Here is a 25,083-nt window from a genome sequence, read left to right as displayed (position 1 = left end):
GTCCACTCCTGTATATAACCCCCTTACATGGCTTGTGTCCTCTCCTGTATGTAACCCTCATGTGACTTGTGTCCTCTCCTATATATATAACCCCCTCACATGGCTTGTGTCCTCTCCTGTATATAACCCCCTCACATGACTTGTGTCCTCTCCTGTATATAACCCCCTTACAAGACTTGTGTCCACTCCTGTATATAACCCCCTTACATGGCTTGTGTCCACTCCTGTATATAACCCCCTCACCTGGCTTGTATCCTCTCCTGTATATAACCCCCTCACGTGGCTTGTATCCTCTCCTGTATATAACACCTCACATGGCTTGTATCCTCTCCTGTATATAACCTCTCACATGGCTTGTATCCTCTCCTGTATATAACCCCCCTCACGTGACTTGTGTCCTCTCCTATATGTATAACCCCCTCACATGGCTTGTATCCTCTCCTATATATATAACCCCCTTACATGGCTTGTATCCTCTCCTGTATATAACCCCCTTACATGACTTGTGTCCACTCCTGTATATAACCCCCTTACATGGCTTGTGTCCACTCCTGTATATAACCCCCTCACGTGGCTTGTATCCTCTCCTGTATATAACACCTCACATGGCTTGTATCCTCTACTGTATATAACCTCTCACATGGCTTGTATCCTCTCCTGTATATAACCCCCCTCACGTGACTTGTGTCCTCTCCTATATATAACCCCCTCATGTGACTTGTGTCCTCTCCTATATATATAACCCCCTCACATGGCTTGTATCCTCTCCTGTATATAACCCCCTCATATAACTTGTGTCCTCTCCTGTATATAACCCCCTTACATGACTTGTGTCCACTCCTGTATATAACCCCCTCACATGGCTTGTGTCCTCTCCTGTATATAACCCCCTTACATGACTTGTGTCCACTCCTGTATATAACCCCTTACATGGCTTGTGTCCACTCCTGTATATAACCCCCTCACATGACTTGTATCCTCCCCTGTATATAACCCCCTTACATGACTTGTATCCTCTCCTGTATATAACCCCCTCACATGACTTGTTTCCTCCCCTGTATATAACCCCCTTACATGACTTGTGTCCACTCCTGTATATAACCCCCTCATGTGACTTGTGTCCTCTCCTATATATATAACCCCCTCACATGGCTTGTGTCCTCTCCTGTATATAACCCCCTCACATGACTTGTGTCCACTCCTGTATATAACCCCCTTACATGGCTTGTGTCCTCTCCTGTATGTAACCCTCATGTGACTTGTGTCCTCTCCTATATATATAACCCCCTCACATGGCTTGTGTCCTCTCCTGTATATAACCCCCTCACATGACTTGTGTCCTCTCCTGTATATAACCCCCTTACAAGACTTGTGTCCACTCCTGTATATAACCCCCTTACATGGCTTGTGTCCACTCCTGTATATAACCCCCTCACCTGGCTTGTATCCTCTCCTGTATATAACCCCCTCACGTGGCTTGTATCCTCTCCTGTATATAACACCTCACATGGCTTGTATCCTCTCCTGTATATAACCTCTCACATGGCTTGTATCCTCTCCTGTATATAACCCCCCTCACGTGACTTGTGTCCTCTCCTATATGTATAACCCCCTCACATGGCTTGTATCCTCTCCTATATATATAACCCCCTTACATGGCTTGTATCCTCTCCTGTATATAACCCCCTCACATGGCTTGTATCCTTTCCTGTATATAACCCCCTCTCCAGGCTTGTGTCCTCTCCTGTATATAACCCCCTCACATGGCTTGTATCCTCTCCTGTATATAACCCCCTCACATGGCTTGTATCCTCTCCTGTATATAACCCCCTCACCAGGCTTGTGTCCTCTCCTGTATATAACCCCATCACATGGCTTGTGTCCTCTCCTGTATATAACCCCCTCACATGACTTGTGTCCTCTCTTTTATATACCCCCATACATGGCTTGTATCATCTCCTGTATATAACCCCTCACATGGCTTGTATCCTTTCCTGTATATAACCCCTCACATGGCTTGTATCCTCTCCTGTATATAACCTCCTCACATGGCTTGTGTCCTCTCCTGTATATAACCCCATCACATGGCTTGTGTCCTCTCCTGTATATAACCCCCTCACATGACTTGTGTCCTCTCTTTTATATAGCCCCCATACATGGCTTGTATCATCTCCTGTATATAACCCCTCACATGGCTTGTATCCTCTCCTGTATATAACCCCTCACGTGGCTTGTATCCTCTCCTGTTTATAACCCCTCACATGGCTTGTATACTCTCCTGTATATAACCCCCTCACATGGCTTGTGTCCATTTGGATTTAAGACATTTGAAAAAAAAGTCTCAAAAAGAAGCCAAAAATTGCGCCTGCCTGGATGGGCAAAACTGAACATGTATCACAAGAAAAAAGGCATGATCTTCCAAATGTCTCAATAATACATCATACTATGATGCATGATACATGTCCCCAATTTCCCATATATACCCTGTTTCCCCGAAAATAAGACAGTGGGGGTCATTTACTAAGGGCACGATTCGCGTTTTCCCGACGTGTTACCCGAATATTTCCGATTTGCGCCGATTGTACCTGAATTGCCCTGGGTTTTTGGCGCACGCGATCGGATTGTGGCGCATCGGCGCCGGCATGCGCGCGACGGAAATCGGGGGGCGTGGCCGAACGAAAACCCGACGTATTCGGAAAAACCGCCGCATTTAAAAACCCGAAAAGTGTCGCTTGCGAAGCGCTTACCTTCACCTGGTCCGAGGTGGTGCATTTCGGCGCGTTCAGAAGATTTTCAGCGCAGCAGCGCCACCTGGTGGACGGCGGAGGAACTGCCTTCATAGATCCGAATCCACCGCAGAGAACGCGCCGCTGGATCGCGAATGGGCCGGGTAAGTAAATGTGCCCCAGTGTCTTATATTAATTTTTGCTCCTAAAGAGGCACTAGGTCTTATTTTCAGGGGATGTCTTCTTTTTCCATGAACAAGAATTTACATTTATCATTGAACAACAAATCAACTTCTCAAACATCCTTATAACTCTCCAAACTCTGAATTTCATGCTGTATTTCTTGTGACCCCAATCTCTCATGTTTAGTAAAGCACTTCCCATTAATGACCCTTCTTATCCTTGTGGCTGCTGGGGTCACATTTGCAGCACAACATCCAGTGATTTAATTCCTTGAATTCTTCCCCATAGCACAACCTTCTGCATCATCTAAAAGATTTACTAATACTAATGTATGGCGTGGGGGAAGCTGCTACAATGACTGCCGCTAGGTCTTATTTTCAGGGGAGGCCTTATATTTCTAAGCCTGAACATTATTGCACTAGGTCTTATTTTCGGGGGATGTCTTATTTTAGGGGAAACAGGGTAGTATATATGCCTGGGAAATGTTTTATTCATGTTTCTGTTCAGAAATGTTATTAGAACATTCCAATGTTTTGGTAAGAATGACGCATCAGACTTACTCGTATTTTGGATCGATGAGTTGTAACACACAATAATGTCCGTCATTTCACCAAACACAACAAGCATCAGAGGCTGGCATATACCATTCCCTACAGCTCCAAGAAATCCAACAATCATGTAGAAAATATCCAGGCGACTCGCATATCGAAACTAAGAAAAGAAAGGGATAGACATTCAAGACACTGTACTGATACAATATAGCAAACTATTTTAATGGCTGATATCTTTGCTATCTTAGTAATAATGATGAGCCCAAAGCCATCAGAGAGAACAATCACAGAATTTAGTGTTTACCATTTTCTTCAACACTTTCAATTACTTACAATTTCAACTGGTCCGACTGCCTTTAGTTTTTCTTTTTTCTTATTTTTTTCATTATCACTAAGAAGAAATCATAGAAACATTGTGGTTAGTATATTATATATATGAAACTCTCCAGTAGAAGTGTTTAATCCCCCACTATACACTATGGAAGATGCCCCCTGCTCACTGTATATAATTTGCATGAGCTTTCTGTCACATGCATATATTTTCACATCTTTTTTGTGAAAACTTTAATATTTCTATTGGCTGAAATATATAGCATGTTCTGTGGTTCTGTGGCCCACATATGCTAAAAACAGTGCAGTCTGTACTATGTGCAGTTGCCTGTGTAGTGTGCAGGGGGTGCCAGATTCAGGATTTCTGGCAACCGTTCTTCATTGATCTGCTGCCCCCTGCACTGCTCCGACAGAGTGCACCTTTTTTTTGGTGCACCTTTAACATGGGGGGGGGGGGGGGTTTCACCACAATTCTGTTGGACTTTGCATGTTAAATGTGGCGCACGGTCCGACTGAGCACCAGAACATCCCCTTGAGTGTAGAATTTTGTGTTGTGTTGGTTATAGTGCAGTCTGCGCCACAAAGTTTACAGTTTACACTGAAAAGAATGTGCAGAATACTGGCGGGCCTATATGTACAGTATGGGGCACATTTACTTACCCAGCCGACGGAGTTCTGATGATCATGCACTCCAGCACGAGTCAATAAGATCGCGTGCCCAATTTCCTGCACGTGTCACTTCCCTGATCAGGTCCGCTGGAGTACACCTTCGCCCCCCGATTTCTGTCGCATGAAAGCCGACGCAGATGCGCCAAAATCCGATTGCGTCTGACACAATCCCCTTCTAAATGCCTGTCCCAGTGGCGCAATCCCCGAAAACGTCCGAAAACCTGATGTTAATGCGGCCACGGGACCCTTAGTAAATAAGCCCCTGTGTGTGTGTGTAGAGACAGTTAGAAAGACAGATATAGTAAAGCCTTACATTATACACCAGAGTGGATCATAAATTAAATATTCTAATGTAAATTTTATCTTTCAATAGGGGTGGTAACAAAATTGGTGTATACTGAACTACCGTACCCGCTGGTTTCTTCTGTTTCCTCCTGTGAAGTTTCTTGTTTGTTGGGGAAACTATTATTTACTTTTGCGTGAGGATCGCTTACTTCGCCCATGGTTTCTGTAAGTTGGATAACCGAGATAACCACTAAGAAAGATAACAATCTAGAGAAAAAAAATTATATCATGTAAATAATTTGAATATGCTATGCTAATATACACTCACCGGCCACTTTAATAGGTACACCTGTCCAACTGCTCGTTAACACTTAATTTCGAATCAGCCAATCACATGGCGGCAACTCAGTGCATTTAGGCATGTAGACATGGTCAAGACAATCTCCTGCAGTTCAAACCGAGCATCAGTATGGGGAAGAAAGGTGATTTGAGTGCCTTTGAACGTGGCATGGTTGTTGGTGCCAGAAGGGCTGGTCTGAGTATTTCAGAAACTGCTGATCTACTGGGATTTTCACGCACAACCATCTCTAGGGTTTACAGAGAATGGTCCGAAAAAGAGAAAACATCCATTCAGCGGCAGTTCTGTGGGCGGAAATGCCTTGTTGATGCCAGAGGTCAGAGGAGAATGGGCAGACTGGTTCAAGCTGATAGAAAGGCAACAGTGACTCAAATTGCCACCCGTTACAACCAGGGTAGGCAGAAGAGCATCTCTGAACGCACAGTACGTCGAACTTTGAGGCAGATGGGCTACAGCAGCAGAAGAACACACCGGGTGCCACTCCTTTCAGCTAAGAACAGGAAACTGAGGCTACAATTTGCACAAGCTCATCGAAATTGGACAGTAGAAGATTGGAAAAACGTTGCCTGGTCTGATGAGTCTCGATTTCTGCTGCGACATTCGGATGGTAGGGTCAGAATTTGGCGTCAACAACATGAAAGCATGGATCCATCCTGCCTTGTATCAACGGTTCAGGCTGGTGGTGGTGGTGTCATGGTGTGGGGAATATTTTCTTGGGACTCTTTGGGCCCCTTGGTACCAATTGAGCATCGTTGCAACGCCACAGCCTACCTGAGTATTGTTGCTGACCATGTCCATCCCTTTATGACCACAATGTACCCAACATCTGATGGCTACTTTCAGCAGGATAATGCGCCATGTCATAAAGCTGGAATCATCTCAGACTGCTTTCTTGAACATGACAATGAGTTCACTATACTCCAATGGCCTCCACAGTCACCAGATCTCAATCCAATAGAGCATCTTTGGGATGTGGTGGAACGGGAGATTCGCATCATGGATGTGCAGCCGACAAATCTGCGGCAACTGTGTGATGCCATCATGTTAATATGGGCCAAAATCTCTGAGGAATGCTTCAAGCACCTTGTTGAATCTATGCCACGAAGAATTGAGGCAGTTCTGAAGGCAAAAGGGGGTTCAACCCGTTACTAGCATGGTGTACCTAATAAAGTGGCCAGTGAGTGTATATGCATGTTATGGCCATGTGAACAGGTCTTAAATATTATACAAATTACACAGATTGGTCACACAGGATCCAATGAAGGTAAAAGAACACAGATGTACATGGATAAGCTGGGTCCAACTGAAGAGATGATACCATCTTCTCATAGCCATGAGGTAGCCAGGGAAATGAAAAGAGCACACAATACACCCCCACCAAATCAAATGGATTGTTTGCAAAATCAAATAACACCACAAAAAAAGAAACAAAAACCAAAATTGCATAAGATGACACTTTATAAGATCAATTAAAATAAATCCTTTTAAAAAGACAACATGCACAAAAAAGGTCCACCAATGGTCAAAATAACTAAATATACATAGCAAATAAATCACAATAAGCCTGTATAGATGTATAGAAGGTCTAGTCACCTGAACTAGTCAAGGTATTTGCTTAAAAACAAGTATTGCACATTATCCAGAGGAATAACAGAGGGCAAGGGACACATATACAGGTATATACAGACCAAGGGTGGACACCAACCAACACGTGTTTCGGCTTGCTTCATTGGGAGCATATTATATCAGTGGTATATATACCCCTGTGGAAACAAATCCCTGTATACAGCCCTATCAGCTCTATCTGCAATGCATTTTGTGTTCTGATACCTTTCTGTCTTAGCCGGCATTAACTCTATTATTTTATATTTATAATCCGACATCCCATGGTGCTTTACATTGGGAAATGGGTTTACCTTCAATGCATAAAACAAGTAGAACAAGTTACAATAGACACAAAACTTTAATGTACTTATGATAAAAGTTATGTTATGTGTTATGTTATGGGTTGTAAGTTGATTTTTTTAGGTTAATTTGAAGGTTTGAAGTGTAGTTAATAGTGTGATGGTGAAGAGCAGACCCCTTAAAAATTTGAGCAGTGACACTTGCAATCGATGCCAACACTACCATTTTGGGGAGGATCATTGTTCCCAAGCAACATTTCCCCCAAAATGGTGGTGCTCTGGCATTAATGGTGGGTGGGGAGGGAGGGGGGTTTTTCAGCTGATCATGCACCTGGTTCGGAACTTCTAATAATTGGGGTTTGGGTCCGCTCATCACTAATAGGAGACATTCTGATGTGTTTGGGTAAGAAGTTACAGAATAACACAGAAGAAATCTTTGAGATGGTTGATAGAGGAGCAGATAATATAATAATTTAAAATGAGGTCTCAATTAATAGATTAACTGCGTAAGGGTATTGGTTGATAAGGTCCAAGCTTTTAGAAAGATACAGGTTGTAGATGGCTTTATATGTTTTTTCGTTAGCACTTTATTCATCACATATCCTTACTATACCTTGAGTAAGCTACTTCATGTATGGATACTAGTGGGTTTCTCTCTCCACTGACACACTTACCATTGGCTGTCTTCTCTAGGTGGTCTCCTGTCTTCTCTACATGGTCAAATGCTCGGTCTGCATGATCTAACTGTGCATGTTTCTAACTGTCTGCATGTCTAACTGTTACTATTACTTTCTTATTTACTATTCCATTGTGCAGGAATGGACAGGATTTTTTGCCATGGTGATTATCTGTGTTATTGGCACGTTCAAATAAATATATTTACTGTACCATGTACACTTATCCCAGGTTTTTGGTGTATGTCTAGTCTTATTTGCCTTTGTGTTCACACCTTTGAGGGGGTACATGATCCATGGGTTCCCTCTTCTCATCTTTGATTTCACAACTTGTTGCTGTAGTTGTTTTTAGACGGTTGGTCAGGTTTAGTAGCTCTTCCTTTAGAATTGCTCTTTGTAGGGTGGGGGTTGGTCAAAGATATTGTGGCATAGACTATGGACAGAGGTAAGTGTATAAATGAATACATCTATAAATTTATATATATATATATATATATATATATATATATATATATATATATGTGATTATATGTGTGTGCATGATTGTATATATGGATGTATGTGTGTATAAATGTGTGATCATATAAATATGTGTATTTTCTGAGGGGTTGGGAGCCCTATTCAGAAGTCTGCTATGGGGCCCTGCCTCTCCTAGTTACGCCATGGCATGAGATGATCCAGGAAAGAGCTTGGTTGGCTATGTCAAAGGATGATAGAACGTCGAACCAAAGTCCATGGTCAACAGTGTCAAAGGCAGAGGACAAACTGAGAAGGTGAGGTGCATAGTAGTGACATTTGGACTTGGTTGAGAGAATGTCATTAGAAACTTAGGTTAGTGCACCTTTAGTGGAGTGAAGGGGTCAGGAATTCATTTGTAGTTTGTCACAGCCGAGCAAAGGCTTCTGATAAATACCCCCTGTGTGTCAATCCTTCATCATCCCTTTGAAATAGACCCAAGTCACATTCATATTGAGATCACAAAGTCCTCTGGGTTCCAGTACTGTTAAAGAGCCTGGGCTCAGCAGAGGATCTTCTGGTACTCGAATTGTCTAATCCAACCATTGTTCTCTCTACACAGCCATAACCACCCATGTTGGTGGCGATGTTACCGCATTGGTTGTCCTAATTTTTGGACTTATTTTTGTTGGTACCCCTAACTGGAATAGTGAGTACACCACACTTCTGGTCAAATGGACTTACATGACAACTGTCATGCCTAAACTCCCAAATTCAACAAATTTAGATGGAACTGACAGTTCACTCATTGACTGTTCATTCATGGACTTACATGACAACTGTCATGCCTAAACTCCCAAATTCAACAAATTTAGATGGAACTGACAGTTCACTCATTGACTGTTCATTCATATCCCACCTCTTCATAGTTGCCAATTTAGTACAGAATTTATTTTTCCAGCCAGAATAGCACATAACCCCCTCCTGTAATAAAACATGTAATTGTGTTTATTTTCTACAAAAATAGTGACAAAAGTTTGTAAAATGTTAAACTTGGTATAAACTTGATAAGCATAAGATTAGAAATTGCCACCGATTAGATGAATAAATCCCAATAAAACATATAATAAATCAAATTCATATTTACAGACTTAGAAGACTGACCTTTTGATAGTTAGAAAGCGATCTACCCACGTTAAAAAAAGATTTGTCTTACTGACCTGATTCTAGGAAAGAGGAATGTACAAGTTCACAGCCGGCAGCTCTTATATACAGGCAGGACATGTAATGATTAAACCGGCTGAGTGTAAAGGCTGATATTGTGCAATCGGCATGAACTTATCTCCATACTCAGGAATGAGTGAGGTCACTTCCTATTCCTTGACAGTATAACTCTGTGGTCTCAGCTTAGTTATGAAATAATTATAGTTTATTATAAATACACAACGGTGTCCTGTCTTACTGATCTTATAAGTTGGAGATTTACCGCTGCTCATTCTAAGATGAACATTACTAAATATATTTATATATATTTATATTTCTACATTACAAGCCTGGGTCGGCACGTGTGTAATGTAAATGACAAAGAAAAAAGCTTGTAACATTGTTCTCTTCTTATCTACAGGCAAGGTCACAGTCTGGGCTGATTAAGCACAAATTCTCACGTTAAATCCGGGAGAAAGTACAAAGTTGTGAGGACTAAGAAAAAAATGCTTAAAACTCTCTCTTAAAAAAAAACAAAAAAAAAACATTTTACTTAAATAGACAGTAACGTCCATCATTTAATTTTTTTCACAATGAGGTCACTTCATTTAAAACCCTTAGTGAATCATAGTTGTAGCAAGGACATGATTCACATTCTTAAGTACAGTAGATTAACTCTTTCATATCAGTCATGATCTCATCTCAAAGCTTTTTTACTTTTCTGGCTATCTTGTTTACTGTACCTCATGTATTACGTCCAATGGCGTAAGTAGGAATAGCAGGGCCCCATAGCAGACTTCTGAATGAGGTCCCTTACAGAAAATATACATAGCTGTACACTCACATATGTTTATACAATCACGTATATTTATAAGCTTATATACACACGTACAGTTCTATATTAATACACACATTTATACACCCAAACATACATTTATGTACTCATATATGAATGTATATATTTATACACTTACATACATTATATACACATACACTCACCGGCTACTTTCTTAGTTACACCTGTCCAACTGCTCGTTAACACTTAATTTCTAATCAGCCAATCACATGGCGGCAACTCAGTGCATTTAGGCATGTAGACATGGTCAAGACAATCTCCTGCAGTTCAAACCAAGCATCAGTATGGGGAAGAAAGGTGATTTGAGTGCCTTTGAACGTGGCATGGTTGTTGGTGCCAGAAGGGCTGGTCCGAGTATTTCAGAAACTGCTGATCTACTGGGATTTTCGCGCACAACCATCTCTAGGGTTTACAGAGAATGGTCCGAAAAAGAAAAAACATCCAGTGAGCTGCAGTTCTGTGGGCAGAAATGCCTTGTTGATGCCATAGGTCAGAGGAGAATGGGCAGACTGGTTCGAGCTGATAGTAAGGCAACAGTGACTCAAATCGCCACCCGTTACAACCAAGGTAGGCAGAAAAGCATCTCTGAACGCACAGTACGTCGAGCTTTGAGGCATGATGAAGCATGGATCCATCCTGCCTTGTATCAACGGTTCAGGCTGGTGGTGGTGGTGTCATGGTGTGGGGAATATTTTCTTGGCACTCTTTGGGCCCCTTGGTACCAATTGAGCATCGTTGCAACGCCACAGCCTACCTGAGTATTGTTGCTGACCGTGTCCATCCCTTTATGACCACAATGTACCCAACATCTGATGGCTACTTTCAGCAGGATAATGCGCCATGTCCTAAAGCTGGAATCATCTCAGACTGCTTTCTTGAACATGACAATGAGTTCACTGCAGTCAAATGGCCTCCACAGTCACCAGATCTCAATCCAATAGAGCATCTTTGGAATGTGGTGGAACGGGAGATTCGCATCATGGATGTGCAGCCGACAAATCTGCGGCAACTGTGTGATGCCATCATGTCAATATGGACCAAAATCTCTGAGGAATGCTTCCAGCACCTTGTTGAATCTATGCCACGAAGAATTGAGGCAGTTCTGAAGGCAAAAGGGGGTCCAACCCGTTACTAGCATGGTGTACCTAATAAAGTGGCCAGTGAGTGTATATCTTATATGTATCTTATACATACATATCGTATATACTCATAAAATACACACACATATAGTATATGTACATCATATTATTCCACATACAGTATATACACACATATAAAGTATTAACAAACACTAAATTAACACAAACACCTAATGGTGTAACTAGGAGATGCTGGGCCCCATTGCAGACATCTGAATGGGGCTCCTCTTCCCCTTAAAAAAACCCAAAATATATATATTTGTATACTCACATGTGTGAGTAACAATCGAACACATAATTGTATAGTATGTAGTTTATAAAAATAAGGTCAGTAGGGGTCCCACATCCACCATCACTCACTGATAAGCTGATTGAAGGGGTTAATGTAGAATGGGAAGAAATGTGTGGCTGGAAAAATGCAACACCACAGACTGTGCAGTGGTCATGCCAGGTAACTGCAGCTCAGTTACCATTGAAGATACGTAACTGAATACAGCGTATATTTCTGACAAGCATTGCTCTGTATATAACAGGTCTACCTTATGTCTGCTCAATACCAGTATTCAGGTAGAGCCTGGGGCATCTAGAAGATCCCTTGGTACTGGAGTAGCTCAGTGTGACACTGGCTACCATCAAAGAGTTTGTCACATGAAAGAGACTCATCCCCTGTCCACAGGTGGTCTGATCATTAGAAAACCTGTTGCTCACAAGAAAAGGACCTCAAATGGTCTATATCAATATGAATGCTTGTACCATATTGATAGGGCGTAAGTGTTTATAGTTGGAAACTTCTACAAGATAGGTGATGAGTCGTATTACATTTGGTCTGCTCAACGGGATCTCCACCAATACCAATAAAAGCATCTCATGTTTAGACGGAAAGATGGCTGCATATGTCCAGTTCTATGGAATTCAAGACAGGCAAAAGCTTCCCTCCACTATCTCCATCAGCCCTCTAGACTTTGAAAGTGGCAGCCACCACACTCTATTCAACAGAAGGACACCCCCATTAGACACATACTATGGATAGGTTTATAGGTGCTACATGACCTAAAATTATGTAGACTAGACCACTATTGCTTCCTGGAGTCCATTCTTCATACATACTTGTTGTTGGTCCTTTGCTATTTAGTCATTGGCATTTTGTACTTTGTCACTATGGTGGCTGATATAGATCATTTCATGTATAAGGGAGTGTCACGATTACCTAGCAGGTCACCTTAGTGTGTCAGACATCTCTGAAGAATAAAGTGAACAGAATGTCATCGGTATAGATTCTACATTGTATTGTATGAGGATTTCACTTGTCTGTTTCCCCACCATGTAAGTCACCACTGTGGTCACTGCCTCCATCAATTGGATATCGAAAGCACAAAAATTAAAGAATTATGAGATAACAGAAGGGAAGCACACAATTATATAATTCTCTACAATTTCCCTAAGAATATTTATGTCTGAGCAGTGGAGGGCCAACAGCCGTCCCAAACACAGATCTTCTGTTCATTCCGGTATAAACACATAGCATGGATCTGATCGATGAGATTAATGGTGGCATTATGAGTTGGTGGGTTACAATAGGGGGCCTCAAAAATAGGGTCTACAAGTTGGCATAATACAGTGAGGGGGAAGAAGGAGGCATTTGTTTCTCTTTTGATATTCCAAAATTTGGAAGGCCCAACATAAAGATATGACATAAGGTAATTTTAACATAATCTAAATCTCGTCATCATTGGGGTACTGTTACTATTGTACTGGGGTTATTCCATTGTAATGTGAAGCTGTTTGGGTGTATTTCCTGTAAGCACTGACAGGGGGTTCAGCACAGCTATGATCTGTTGTTATGGCAGCACAGGCTTCAGCTGAGGCCTAGCGGAAGACAGTAGGAGATCTCTGTACCTGATCCATTTAGGCAAACAAAGCCAAAGAAAGTATGGATCCATGACATTGCCCCATGGTTCAATTTTTAGTTTTTGCCTCCCGTGGCCCCTTAAAGCATACCTGTTGTTTTAAGTGACATTTCAGAAAGAGCTGTTATGTGCCTTTCATAGCAACAAATGACAATGGGGATACAGACATCAGGACCAATGGTTGAGAAATATATATGTATGACATAACTCCCGCAGCCATCGGGTTTCCTGGCGTTTTCGGGAACGCGCCGGGGATTGTGTCACACGCGATTGTATTGTGTCGCAATCGTGCTGGCTTTCACGCAATACAAATTGTGGGGCAGGCCTACGGACGATAAGACGGATTCGGACAATGCGCTGGATTTAACATTTAAAATTGTGTCGCAAGCCAAGCACTTACATACACCGGGAAGAAGAAGGTGAAATCCAGCGGACCTGAGCGGGGAAGTGACAGATGCAGGATATCGGATGCATGCTGGTAGTGAATCCCGACAGACTTCATCCTCGTCGGACATTCCAGATCGGGGATCGCGCAGGGATCGGGTAAGTAAATGTGCCCCTGTATGTATAATGATAGGTCATAAGTTGAGACTTGGCACAGAGAGAACATATACCTATGGAGCCATTGTAACTTCCCCAAGCCCCTACACATGTTTTGCCTTGGCCTCTTCAGAAGGCCTGCCTATATTCATTTGCTATAGCTAACATAATATCTATCAACTGAGACAAGTTGGTGGATAAATGCCTAAGAGAAGAACTAGCTGTGATCTAATCCCCTGTGGTAGGAGCCCGATTGTGAATTGCATGGGGGGGGGGGTAGGCTCTGCTTCTGAGCTTGTGCTATGTAAATATTGTAACTGTTTGGCAGCTCCTGTTAAAGACAGACCTAGCTCTGCCTTAAATATACTTTTGACTATATCTTTGTGATGCAGGACATTTGGTAACAGTGTTTCTGCTCTGGGTGTGATACATTAAAGTGTAACTAATCCTTTAAAGATTAATGAAACCATTGAAACAAAGAGTTTTTTTATGATGTTAACCCCTTATCACCGACACTAGTTTTCAGCTCAATGACCAGACTCGATTTTTCAAATCTGACATGTCTCACTATAATTGGTTATAACTTCGGAACGCTTTAACATATCCTGGTGATTTTTTTTTTTTTTTACTTTTCTTTTTATTTAGAAAATTTCTTTACATACAATAGTAAGTCCAAATAAATTTACCACTTAGTATCTTACAGAGGTGTTCTAGGCAAGTTTTCAGAGTGTCACAGCTATATACAGTAATCGTCTATTACAGACGCATATACTAAAAAATACAATTCTATTAAGATTAGCTTATCAATTGGACTTAATAAGACCCATCATTACTCCCCCCTTCCCCCAATCCCCCCCCCTCCACTGCTGGAAGTGTTCAGGATTCTAAACATAAAAAAAAAAAAAAAAAAAAAAAAAAAAAAAAAAAAAAAAAAAAACCATCTATGCTTTCCATTGGTCCCATATATCATTCAGTCTTCTTCCTCCTCTATATCGTTTTTCAAATGCGCATTCGTATGCGCTAATACGATCAACTATATTTTCCCATTCCTTTATTGCAGGAGATTTAGCTTCTTTCCAATGTTTAACCAACACCACCCTTGCTAACAATAAAGCCTTCAACACTAGATCTCGTTTAGATTTTGTGTCTATCTTATCTGGGATTAAACCCAATAGACCTAAGGTAACTGAATGCGGAAGGGAGCAGCTAGTCCGGGCCTCAAGTACCTCAAAAATCTTTCCCCAAAATTCCCTGATCACTGGACATTCCCATAGGACATGGAGGGTATCTGCATTAATATTATTACACCTGAAGCACTTAGAATTCTCCCTAATCCCTATCTTATACATTAACTGAGGTGAAAAATACGTTCTATATAGAATATTCAATTGTATACATCTATGATTTACATTAATCGTGCTCCTAACCACATTTTTATATATTTCTTCCCATTGTTCATTAGTGATCACACCGACCTGCCTTATCCATTTACTTTGACTAATGTGTTCCTTCTCCTTATCAATGTGATTTCGAAAAAAATGGTATAATCTCGCTAAATTTTTTGGACGAACCCCCCATTCTAACATAATTGTGAAGGTGTTACCCCCCTCTACCTTCAACACTGCAGTATTTTTTTCCCTACTAAACGCATGTGAGAATTTCCAATACCTAAATCGATCTTTTTCCCTCAAAATACCGGCTTCTACCCAAAATGTAAATGTGGGGAGATCCCCATGTTTACCCAGGTGCTCCAGAGAGCTAATACCTCTCTTTTCCCAGAATAGGTAATCCTCTATCTTGCACAGCTCTGGGAGATTAATATTCCCCCATAAGGGAGTAAACGTTAGTCCCCCTTCAATTCCGAACAACTTCCTTACCTCACCCCATGTGTTCACCCAGAGTTTAGCCAATGGGAATTTCCCTGTCTCCTGACCTTTTAATTGCCCCGACTCCAAGAGTGCAAAAAGTGAAGTGTACCGTCGTTTAATTTTCGTGGAAAAAATTTGAAACAGCAAACTTCCTTTGTTTTCTATTATGAATTGCAACTGTGCTGCTAAAAAATAGTGAAAAAAAGACGGAAGGGATAACCCTCCCTTACCTTTGTCTCTCATTAGTACTTCTTGTTTAATGCGTACCTTTTTTCTCCCCCACAACAATTTGTTTATAATTGCCCGTATGAGGCCAAACCATTTCTTGTCCATCCAGCAAGGGCAATTACTTAATACATACAGAATTTGGGGTAATACGATACTTTTAATTAACATCACCCTTTCAGCACGGTTTAATGGGAGAGAGCTCCATGTATTTACTTTTGTCTTCACTTTTGACAAAAGGGGGACCAGATTCAATGACATATAATCACTCACCCTAGGGCTAATATTCAGACCCAGATATTCCAGAGATTCCGCTACCTTCAAATCTACCTGTTCTAATTGGCTCAAAGAATCCTCATCTAGAGGCATCAGGATAGATTTCTGTACATTTATCTCAAAACCTGAGTATCTTCCAAACTCGTTGATCATTTTTAACGCTTTTGGTACAGACCTCACTGAATCTTTTAAACAAAGCAGGATGTCATCCGCATATAGCATGATCTTATCGCTCGGACCTCCATATCCTGCCCCCAGGATCTCCTCACTCGATCTCACCCTTATAGCCAGAGGCTCAATAAAAAGAGCAAATAATAAAGGGGACAGGGGGCAACCCTGTCTCGTACCCCTTGTTAAGGAGAAAAACGGCGAATAATCTCCATTTATTCTAATGCAAGCCCTCGGGGCAACATAAAATAGTTTAATCCAATATAAAAACTTACTGCCAAAACTGAATCTATGAAGCACCTCCCAGAGGAAGTCCCACTCCACCCTGTCGAACGCTTTAGAGGCGTCTAACGACAGAATGGAGCGGGCACCCCCCTGACCTAATTGCAGACTCTCAAAAAGTCGTCTAATATTTGTACTAATGTGGCGCCCTGCCACGAAACCACATTGATCTTTATATACAATTTCAGGGACCACCGTTTTTAATCTGTTCGCCAGTACTTTCGCTAATAGTTTGGCATCCGCATTTAAGAGTGATATCGGACGATACGATTCCCTTTCTAGTTGGTCTTTGTTCTTTTTATGAATCAGCACTATTCCTGCCTCGTACCACGACTCCGGTAGCTTGCCCCTCGCCTGTGCATCCCCCCAAACTTCGACCAGAAGAGGCATTAGGATAGACCCGAATCTCGCAAAAATTTCCAGAGGTAACCCGTCCACACCCGGTGCAGAATTACGTCTGGAAGACATTAACGTATCCTCAAGTTCTTTAACAGATATAGGTTGAGATAATAAATTGCTCTTTTCTTCTTCTAATTTCGGAAAGGTAATCCCATCTAAATACTGTTTGATGTTTTCTGACGTGGCCTCTAGATCGGATGTATAGACCGAAAGAAAAAACCTCATAAATTCATCCTTAATCTCGCTTTGACTATACACTATCTCCCCCGAACTATTCCTAATCGCCTTTATTCTATTAATCTCCTGATTTTGTTTTACTTTCTGGACAAGCCTTCTCGAGGCAAGTCCACTCTCACAGTGGGCCGATTGATTTAAAAAAAATTGTTTTTGTATGGCTTTATTAGTAGCAAATTTATTATACCTCTCTTGCGCCAATACCATATTATCCAAGCTGTTTTGTGCTTTATTCTCCTGGAAAGCCCTCTCCCACTTTTGCACTTCTCCCTTTAACTGCTTTTCCTGTTTTGAAAACTGCCTTCGTAGGTATATTACTTCCGAATCTAAGATACCTCTCACGAAGGCTTTCGTCGAGTCCCACAGTAAACCATACTTATTAATCCCTCTGTTTACTGTGATAAAATGGCACAATTCTCTCTTTAGCTTATCTTCATCCGAGATAAGTGTCAACCAGTGGGGATTGATCTTCCAAACTCTACAAGAGGTTACACCCAACCCCAGTATCTCCAACACTACCGGGGAATGATCAGAAATCGAGCGATTATCATATCTCATCTTTTTAATTCGCCCCAGGACCAAATCATTGCCCAACACTAAGTCAATCCTGGATAAGGAATTGTGCGAGCGATTGAAGCATGAGTATACCAATTGATCACCCGCTATATATCTCCAGACATCTGTCCAGCCTATTTCCTGGCAAAATCTTGCAAACGGGGTGAACCCCGTTGCCTGGGTAACAGGTTGATTCTTCCTCACCCGGTCTATTCCATCTGAAAATACGGCGTTCATTCTGTTCATTCCGGTATAAACACATAGCATGGATCTTATCGATGAGATTAATGGTGGCATTATGAGTTGGTGGGTCACAATAGGGGGCCTCAAAAATAGGGTCTACAAGTTGGCATTATACAGTGTGGGGGAAGAAGGAGGCATTAAAAAATCTTTGTTTCTCTTTTGATATTCCAAAATTTGGGAGGCCTAATATAAAGATATGACATAAGGTCATTTGGACATAATCTAAACCTTGCCTCATTGGGGTACTGTTAATATTGTTTTGGGGTTATTAATGTGAAGCTGTTTGGGTGTATTTCCTGTAAGGACTGACAGGAAGCTCAGCACAGCTCTGATCTGTTGTTATGGCAGCACAGGCTTCAGCTGAGGCCTAGCAGAGGACAGTAGGAGATCTCTGTACCAGCTCCATTTAGGCAAACAAAGCCAAAGAAAGTATGGATCCATGCCATTGTCCCATGGTTCAATTTTTATTTTTTGCCTCCAGTGGCCCCTTAAAGCATACCTGTTGTTTTAAGTGACATTTCAGAAAGAGCTGTTATGTGCCTTTCATAGCAACAAATGACAATGGGGATACAGACATCAGGACCAATGGTTGAAAAATATATATGTATGACATAACTGTATAGGGCAGCCTTATCTGTATTTATAATTGCATTGGCAGGATACCACCATGGAAAAATAGAAGGAGACTGAAAGCAGAGATTTAGAGAATGTGGGGCTTATTTACTAAGGTCACGCAGCCATCGGGTTTCCTGACGTTTTCGGGAACGCGCCGGCGATTGTGTCACACGCGATTGTATTGTGTCGCAATCGCGCTGGCTTTCACGCAATACAAATTGTGGGGCAGGCCCACAGACGATACGACGGATTCGGACAATGTGCTGGATTTAACATTTAAAATTGTGTCGCAAGCCAAGCACTTACATACACCGGGAAGAAGAAGGTGAAATCCGGCGGACCTGAGCGGGGAAGTGACAGATGCAGGATATCGGATGCATGCTGGTAGTGAATCCCGACAGACTTCATCCTCGTCGGACATTCCAGATCGGGGATCGCGCAGGGATCGGGTAAGTAAATGAGCCCCTGTATGTATAATGATAGGTCATAAGTTGAGACTTGGCACAAAGAGAACATATACCTATGGAGCCATTGTAACTTCCCCAAGCCCCTACACATGTTTTGCTTTGGCCTCTTCAGAAGGCCTGCCTATATTCATTTGCTATAGCTAACATAATATCTATCAACTGAGACAAGTTGGTGGATAAATGCCTAAGAGAAGAACTAGCTGTGATCTAATCCCCTGTGGGGGATTGTGGTGCCCGATTGTGAATTGGGGGTAGGCTCTGCTTCTGAGCTTGTGCTATGTAAATATTGTAACTGTATGGATGCTCCTGTTAAAGACAGACCTCCCTCTGCCTTAAATATACTTTTGACTATATCTTTGTGATGCAGGACATTTGGTAACAGTGTTTCTGCTCTGGGTGTGATACATTAAAGTGTAACTAATCCTTTAAAGATTAATGAAACCATTGAAACAAAGATGTTAACCCCTTATCACCGACACTAGTTTTCAGCTCAATGACCAGACTCGATTTTTCAAATCTGACATGTCTCACGATAATTGGTTATAACTTCGGAACGCTTTAACATATCCTGGTGATTTTGAGAATGCTTTCTCGTGATACATTGTACTTCATGTTAGTTATAAAATTTAAGTGATAAGTTTTGCGATTCGTTCTGAAAAAAAGTGAAAATTTTGTAAAAATTCTTCATTTTCCAAGTTTGAAATGTTCTGCTATCCAGACAGGAAGTAAAACTATCCAAAAAGTTTGATCATTAACATTTACGGAATGTCTGCTTTATGTTGGGATGATATTTTATGCATCCTCTCATTTTTCTAGGATGTTATGAGGCGCAGAACTTTAGGTGCGATTTTTCTTATTTTCATGAAAATTGCCAAAACTCACAGTTTGAGGGACAACTCAGCTTCCAAGTGACTTTGAAAAGGCCTAAATGATAATAAAACCCCATAAATTACCCCACTATAGAAACTTCACCCCTCAACGTATGTAAAACAACTTCTATTAAGTCCATTAACCCTTTAAGTGTTTCACATGGGTTAAAACAATATGGACCTGCGATTTAGAAACTATGGAATTTTTTGGGAAAATACATTCATTTAGGCAAAACTGACAGTTTCAGAATAAATTAAATGATGAAACGCACTGCAACGTTTGATGCCCAATTCCTCCCGAGTGTACTGATACCCCATATGTGGTGGTAAACAGCTGTATGGGTGCATGGCCGGGCAAATAATGAATGGAGGCGCCATTCAGAGCAGATTTGTATTGTCACATAAGCATATGACAGCTTATTTTTTACGGGATGAGATAATTCATTTTGGGGGTCTATAGCTTATTCATGAGATTTTATTAACTATTTCAAGGGGGACACAAGCAAAATCATCAATTTTTTGGGGGGGATTTTTAGCATTTTTTCCCTCCGCTCACCGTAACATAAAAATAATATTTTATCTTTATTCTCTGGTTCACTACGATTGCGGTGATGCCTCATTTATATAGTTTTTCTTATCTTTGCTCAATTTTCCTGAGCAAAACCAATATTGGAGAATACCACATTGTTTTTACTATTGACAAATTTTTAGGGCCATAACTTCTGTATTTTTCTGTTGTCAGACCTGGTTGAGGGCTTATTTTTTGCAAAAAGAGTTGTTCTTTTCAGTTGTATCATATTAAGGAACGTAGTTTTTTTTGATCACTATTTAGAACATTTTTTGTGATGGTGTTTGATGAAAAATTGTATATTACAGGAAGTTTTTCATAGTTTTTTTTTTCGTCGTTCACCGAGCGGGTTCAATATTGATTTAGATTTATTATAAAGATTATTCCGGACGTGGTGATACCAAATATGTACATTTTTCGTGTGTTTTTGTGTTTTATATACTGTATTTGCATTATGTGTGTAACTGGGGAGATTATGGGACTTTATTTTATTTATTTATTTAATTATTATTATAAAATGATTTAATCTTTTTTTTTTTTACTTTCACATATTTTCCACCTTTTGGCTTGAACAAGCGATCATCCGATCACTTATTCAAGCCTCTACACTGCAATACACTTGTATTGCAGTGTATAGTGTAAGTAACTGAGCATGCCGCGCATGCTCAGTTACATACAGCCGGGTCCTGCCTGGATGGCAGAACCCGGCGAGAAGAGGACCCGGGGGCAGCGGCAGGAGGGATCGGATCCCCCGGTATGCTCACCGGGGGGGTCCAATCCACGTGGGACACTCTTGACCGCGGCGTGTAAGGGGTTAAACACCCGGAATCAGAGTTTTTCCGATCCCGCGTGTTAGTGCCGGGTCTGTGATATCACAGCCCGACACCGGCACTATATTGACCCGATGTCCCGAAATCTTCTTCAGACGCGGCGCCGTAGAAAGGCGTCGCGTCAGAAGAAGTACCCTTAATGATCGACGTAGATTCCCGATAGGGCGGTCATTAAGGGGTTAATAGTAAACTTTGTAATGTTCTTCAACATCTCTGTTCATTTACTGTGCTACTTTTTTCTCCTGCAGTGAGAGTCTATTGTAAATCGATCAGAGTCCCTCTACAGGCCCCTGAGATAAATTATACATATTATACACAATATATGCATAGAACAGAACTAATTTGGTTAGGCCTTCATTTTTAATGTCAGATCGGTCCGAGTTTATGCGCTGATGGAGTCTCTGGCCTGTTTCCCCAACATAAAGGCCTGTGGTTGGACAATACATAATACACATAATAAGGTAGAACACATTAGAGGACCTGCAGGAAAACACCCCATGTGTCACAGTTCGTGAGCAGGGAACCGTCTGAGGGTCTCTTTGGTATGCGACCTGCGGTGGCAGCCAAGGTAACAAATGCAGGAAACAGTCACAACCTGAGAAAACAGCAGGAACGCAGAGGAACACTGGTAACGCTGGTACGGAGTGAAGACACCGCTGGGCTGGAACCCTGGAAGGCACAGGAGAAAAACAGGATGGCAGCAGGTCACCACTGGGTTGGAACCCTGGACGGTACAGCAGGAGCACAGTTGTAAGGGAACGGACCACAGGATATGGACCACAACTTATGGACCACAGGATATGGACCACCGGACACGGACCACAGGATAAGGACCACAAGATATGGACCACAGGATACGGACCACAGGACATGGGCCACAGGATACGGAACAACGGACATGGACCACAGGATACGGGCCACCGGACATGAACCACAGAATACGGACCACCAGACATGGACCACAGGATATGGACCACCGGATAGGGCCTCCGGATACGGACCACCAGACACAAACCACAGGATACGGACCACAGGATGCGTCTGGAAACGCACAGGAACACGGTGGCGTCTGGGAATGCACAGGAAACAGGACCTCTGAAAACAAACGGGAACGGGACCTCGGGAACACACGGGAGACTTTCACTTCAATGGGAAGACTTGAAGATCCGGCAGGGAGTGAAGGGAGCCGCCGGGTTATGTAGGAAACCTGGAAGTGACCAGTGCCAACGGGAAGGATGCTGGCCATTTAAGTTCAGAGAAATCAGCGCGCATGCGCCCTAGGAGAGTTAAGTCTGGGCAGGGGGACGGGCACACAGCCAAGCACGGGTGAACCTGTGATCCGCGACATGGATCGCGAGGAGCACCCGTGACACCATGTACCTGCTGTGATTGAGGTACAGGTACCTGGTCACCCGTGGTAATGTGCTGGCACGTTTTAAACCTGCTTTGCAGGCAGGGTGAGGTACCATTTTCTGATGGGGTTCTCAAGGCACTCCGGACTTCAAGTTGTTTCAGTTTTGGTGGTTGCCGGAAGGACAGGAAAGGAGGGACTGGGAATATTTATTTTAGTGTTTTATCTTTAAGCAGAATCAGTTAGAGTTTCTTGGCAATATTTACTATAATGAATGGGGCTGGATGACTGTCTGTTTGCTTCCTTGATGTAGTCAGAAGTATTCATTAGAAATATTGCACCCCTTTGTCAGCAGATTTTATGATGATATCTGGGTAGGGGCATATTTACCGTATTTTTTGGACTATAAGACGCACTTTTTTTCCCCCAGAAAATGGGGAAAAAACAGTGGTGCGTCTTATAGTCCGGATGTAGCTGCAGGAGGGAAGGAGGGCTGGCAGAGCGCAGCCCTTCAGAGTAAAGCGCAGGGGCTGTAGCAAGTGCCGCTGCACTCCTCTCCTCCTCTCTTGTATGTGTGCAGCCCGTGGCTCCCATGTAGTGGGGCCGTGTACAGTGCGCCCTGAGAATGGGACAGTCGCTGGCGGTGAGATGGCTGGCTGCACAGCGCTGCCCTGAGTCTTGTACAGTCAGCTGTGAGGTGAGTGTCTCTGGCTGGAGATGCTCAGCTCACAGCATAAACACAAGAGACACAGACCTCTCACAGATCCTCCGGTGTGTGGAGATCACCTGACCCAGTGATGTCACGGAAAGGGGCGTGGCCTCCCGAAAAAGCAGGAAGTAAGTGAGCTGCCAAGTGGAGAACAGAAACCTCCCAGGAGCAGCGTTATACATGTGTATGTAGGTGAGAGCCTGACAGGACAGAAGAACATAATGATTGTTTAGTATCAGAGGAGCTCAACTGGAACAAGATATGTATGTTTTGTGCGTCTGCATGGCTGGTGTGGCTGAGGTGTATGCTACATGGGACTGCACGGCTGGTGGGAGACTGAAGTGTATATAGATGTATTACTGGGGGGTTGGCGGCTGTATGCGGATGTATTACTGGGGGGTTGGCGGCTGTATGCGGATGTATTACTGGGGGGTTGGCGGCTGTATGCGGATGTATTACTGGGGGGTTGGCGGCTGTATGCGGATGTATTACTGGGGGGTTGGCGGCTGTATGCGGATGTATTACTGGGGGGTTGGCGGCTGTATGCGGATGTATTACTGGGGGGTTGGCGGCTGTATGCGGATGTATTACTGGGGGGTTGGCGGCTGTGTGCGGATGTATTACTGGGGGGTTGGCGGCTGTGTGCGGATGTATTACGGGGGGGTTGGCGGCTGTATGCGGATGTATTACTGGGGGGTTGGCGGCTGTATGCGGATGTATTACTGGGGGGTTGGCGGCTGTATGCGGATGTATTACTGGGGGGTTGGCGGCTGTATGCGGATGTATTACTGGGGGGTTGGCGGCTGTATGCGGATGTATTACTGGGGGGTTGGCGGCTGTATGCGGATGTATTACTGGGGGGTTGGCGGCTGTATGCGGATGTATTACTGGGGGGTTGGCGGCTGTATGCGGATGTATTACTGGGGGGTTGGCGGCTGTATGCGGATGTATTACTGGAGGGTTGGCGGCTGTATGCGGATGTATTACTGGGGGGTTGGCGGCTGTATGCGGATGTATTACTGGGGGGGTTGGCGGCTGTATGCGGATGTATTACTGGTCAGAAAGTAGATGGAGGATGTGTATGTATGCTACATTCAGTGGGGGCCTCCACGAGATTTTGTGCCCAGGGGCCCCCAACAACCTTAATCTGGCCCTGGCCCTGCCAGTGAAAGCTATTGGTAGTAAGCGCCGCCCGTGAAAACTTAAGGCAGCGGCAGCATGCAGTGCGTGCTGACTGGACTATTCTGCCCCCAACACTGGTTGGCTGAGTTTGCTGCTAGCCAAGCCCTAGCCAATCAGTGTTGGGTCAAAAACACAACACTCCCCTGACCACCAAGTGTTTTGTATAGGGCTGTATCTGACAGAACACTTGTAGTGTCGGTACGGGAGTCATCCTTCAGCTCCAGGTAACAGTGTCCCATAAAATGTCCCCTAATAAAGTCTCCCCATTAATTCTCCCTGAACACAGTACACTATTAAAACTTCACCAAATGTCACACAATGACCCCTAATAAAAGTATCCCATACACAGCCCCCTTAGGCTACATTCACAGTGGGCACACGTCAGTGCCCAGGAGAGGAAGTGGTGAGCGCTTGGCTGCATAGCACGACTCCGTATGGTGCCGTTACTTTACTGTTACTTT

General features: G+C 42.9%; 1 protein-coding gene across 2 annotated transcripts in view; it reads right to left on the bottom strand.

Annotated features, from left to right (window-relative positions):
* Positions 1-9,457, bottom strand: part of LOC140133534 (ATP-binding cassette sub-family B member 5-like) — a 42,027-nt gene extending 32,570 nt beyond the window's left edge. Inside the window, exons 1-4 of one of the 2 annotated variants that reach the window (XM_072153823.1) lie at positions 9,357-9,457; positions 4,871-5,011; positions 3,794-3,851; positions 3,470-3,620 (exon numbers count right to left, since the gene is read on the bottom strand). In XM_072153823.1, coding sequence (XP_072009924.1) covers positions 3,470-3,620; positions 3,794-3,851; positions 4,871-4,962 — 301 coding nt within the window. In that variant the 5' untranslated portion in view covers positions 4,963-5,011; positions 9,357-9,457. Of the gene's footprint in view, positions 1-3,469; positions 3,621-3,793; positions 3,852-4,870; positions 5,012-7,680; positions 7,770-9,356 lie in introns of those variants that run through there. The other variant, XM_072153824.1, reaches the window with a different exon arrangement.
* Positions 9,458-25,083: the final 15,626 nt, after the last annotated feature.

This window comes from Engystomops pustulosus, chromosome 5 (genome assembly GCF_040894005.1).
Source record: "Engystomops pustulosus chromosome 5, aEngPut4.maternal, whole genome shotgun sequence".
Taxonomy (NCBI): Eukaryota; Metazoa; Chordata; class Amphibia; order Anura; family Leptodactylidae; genus Engystomops; species Engystomops pustulosus.
The sequence above is the reverse complement of the archived record's forward strand: the minus strand, read 5'-3'. Positions and strand labels throughout refer to the sequence as shown.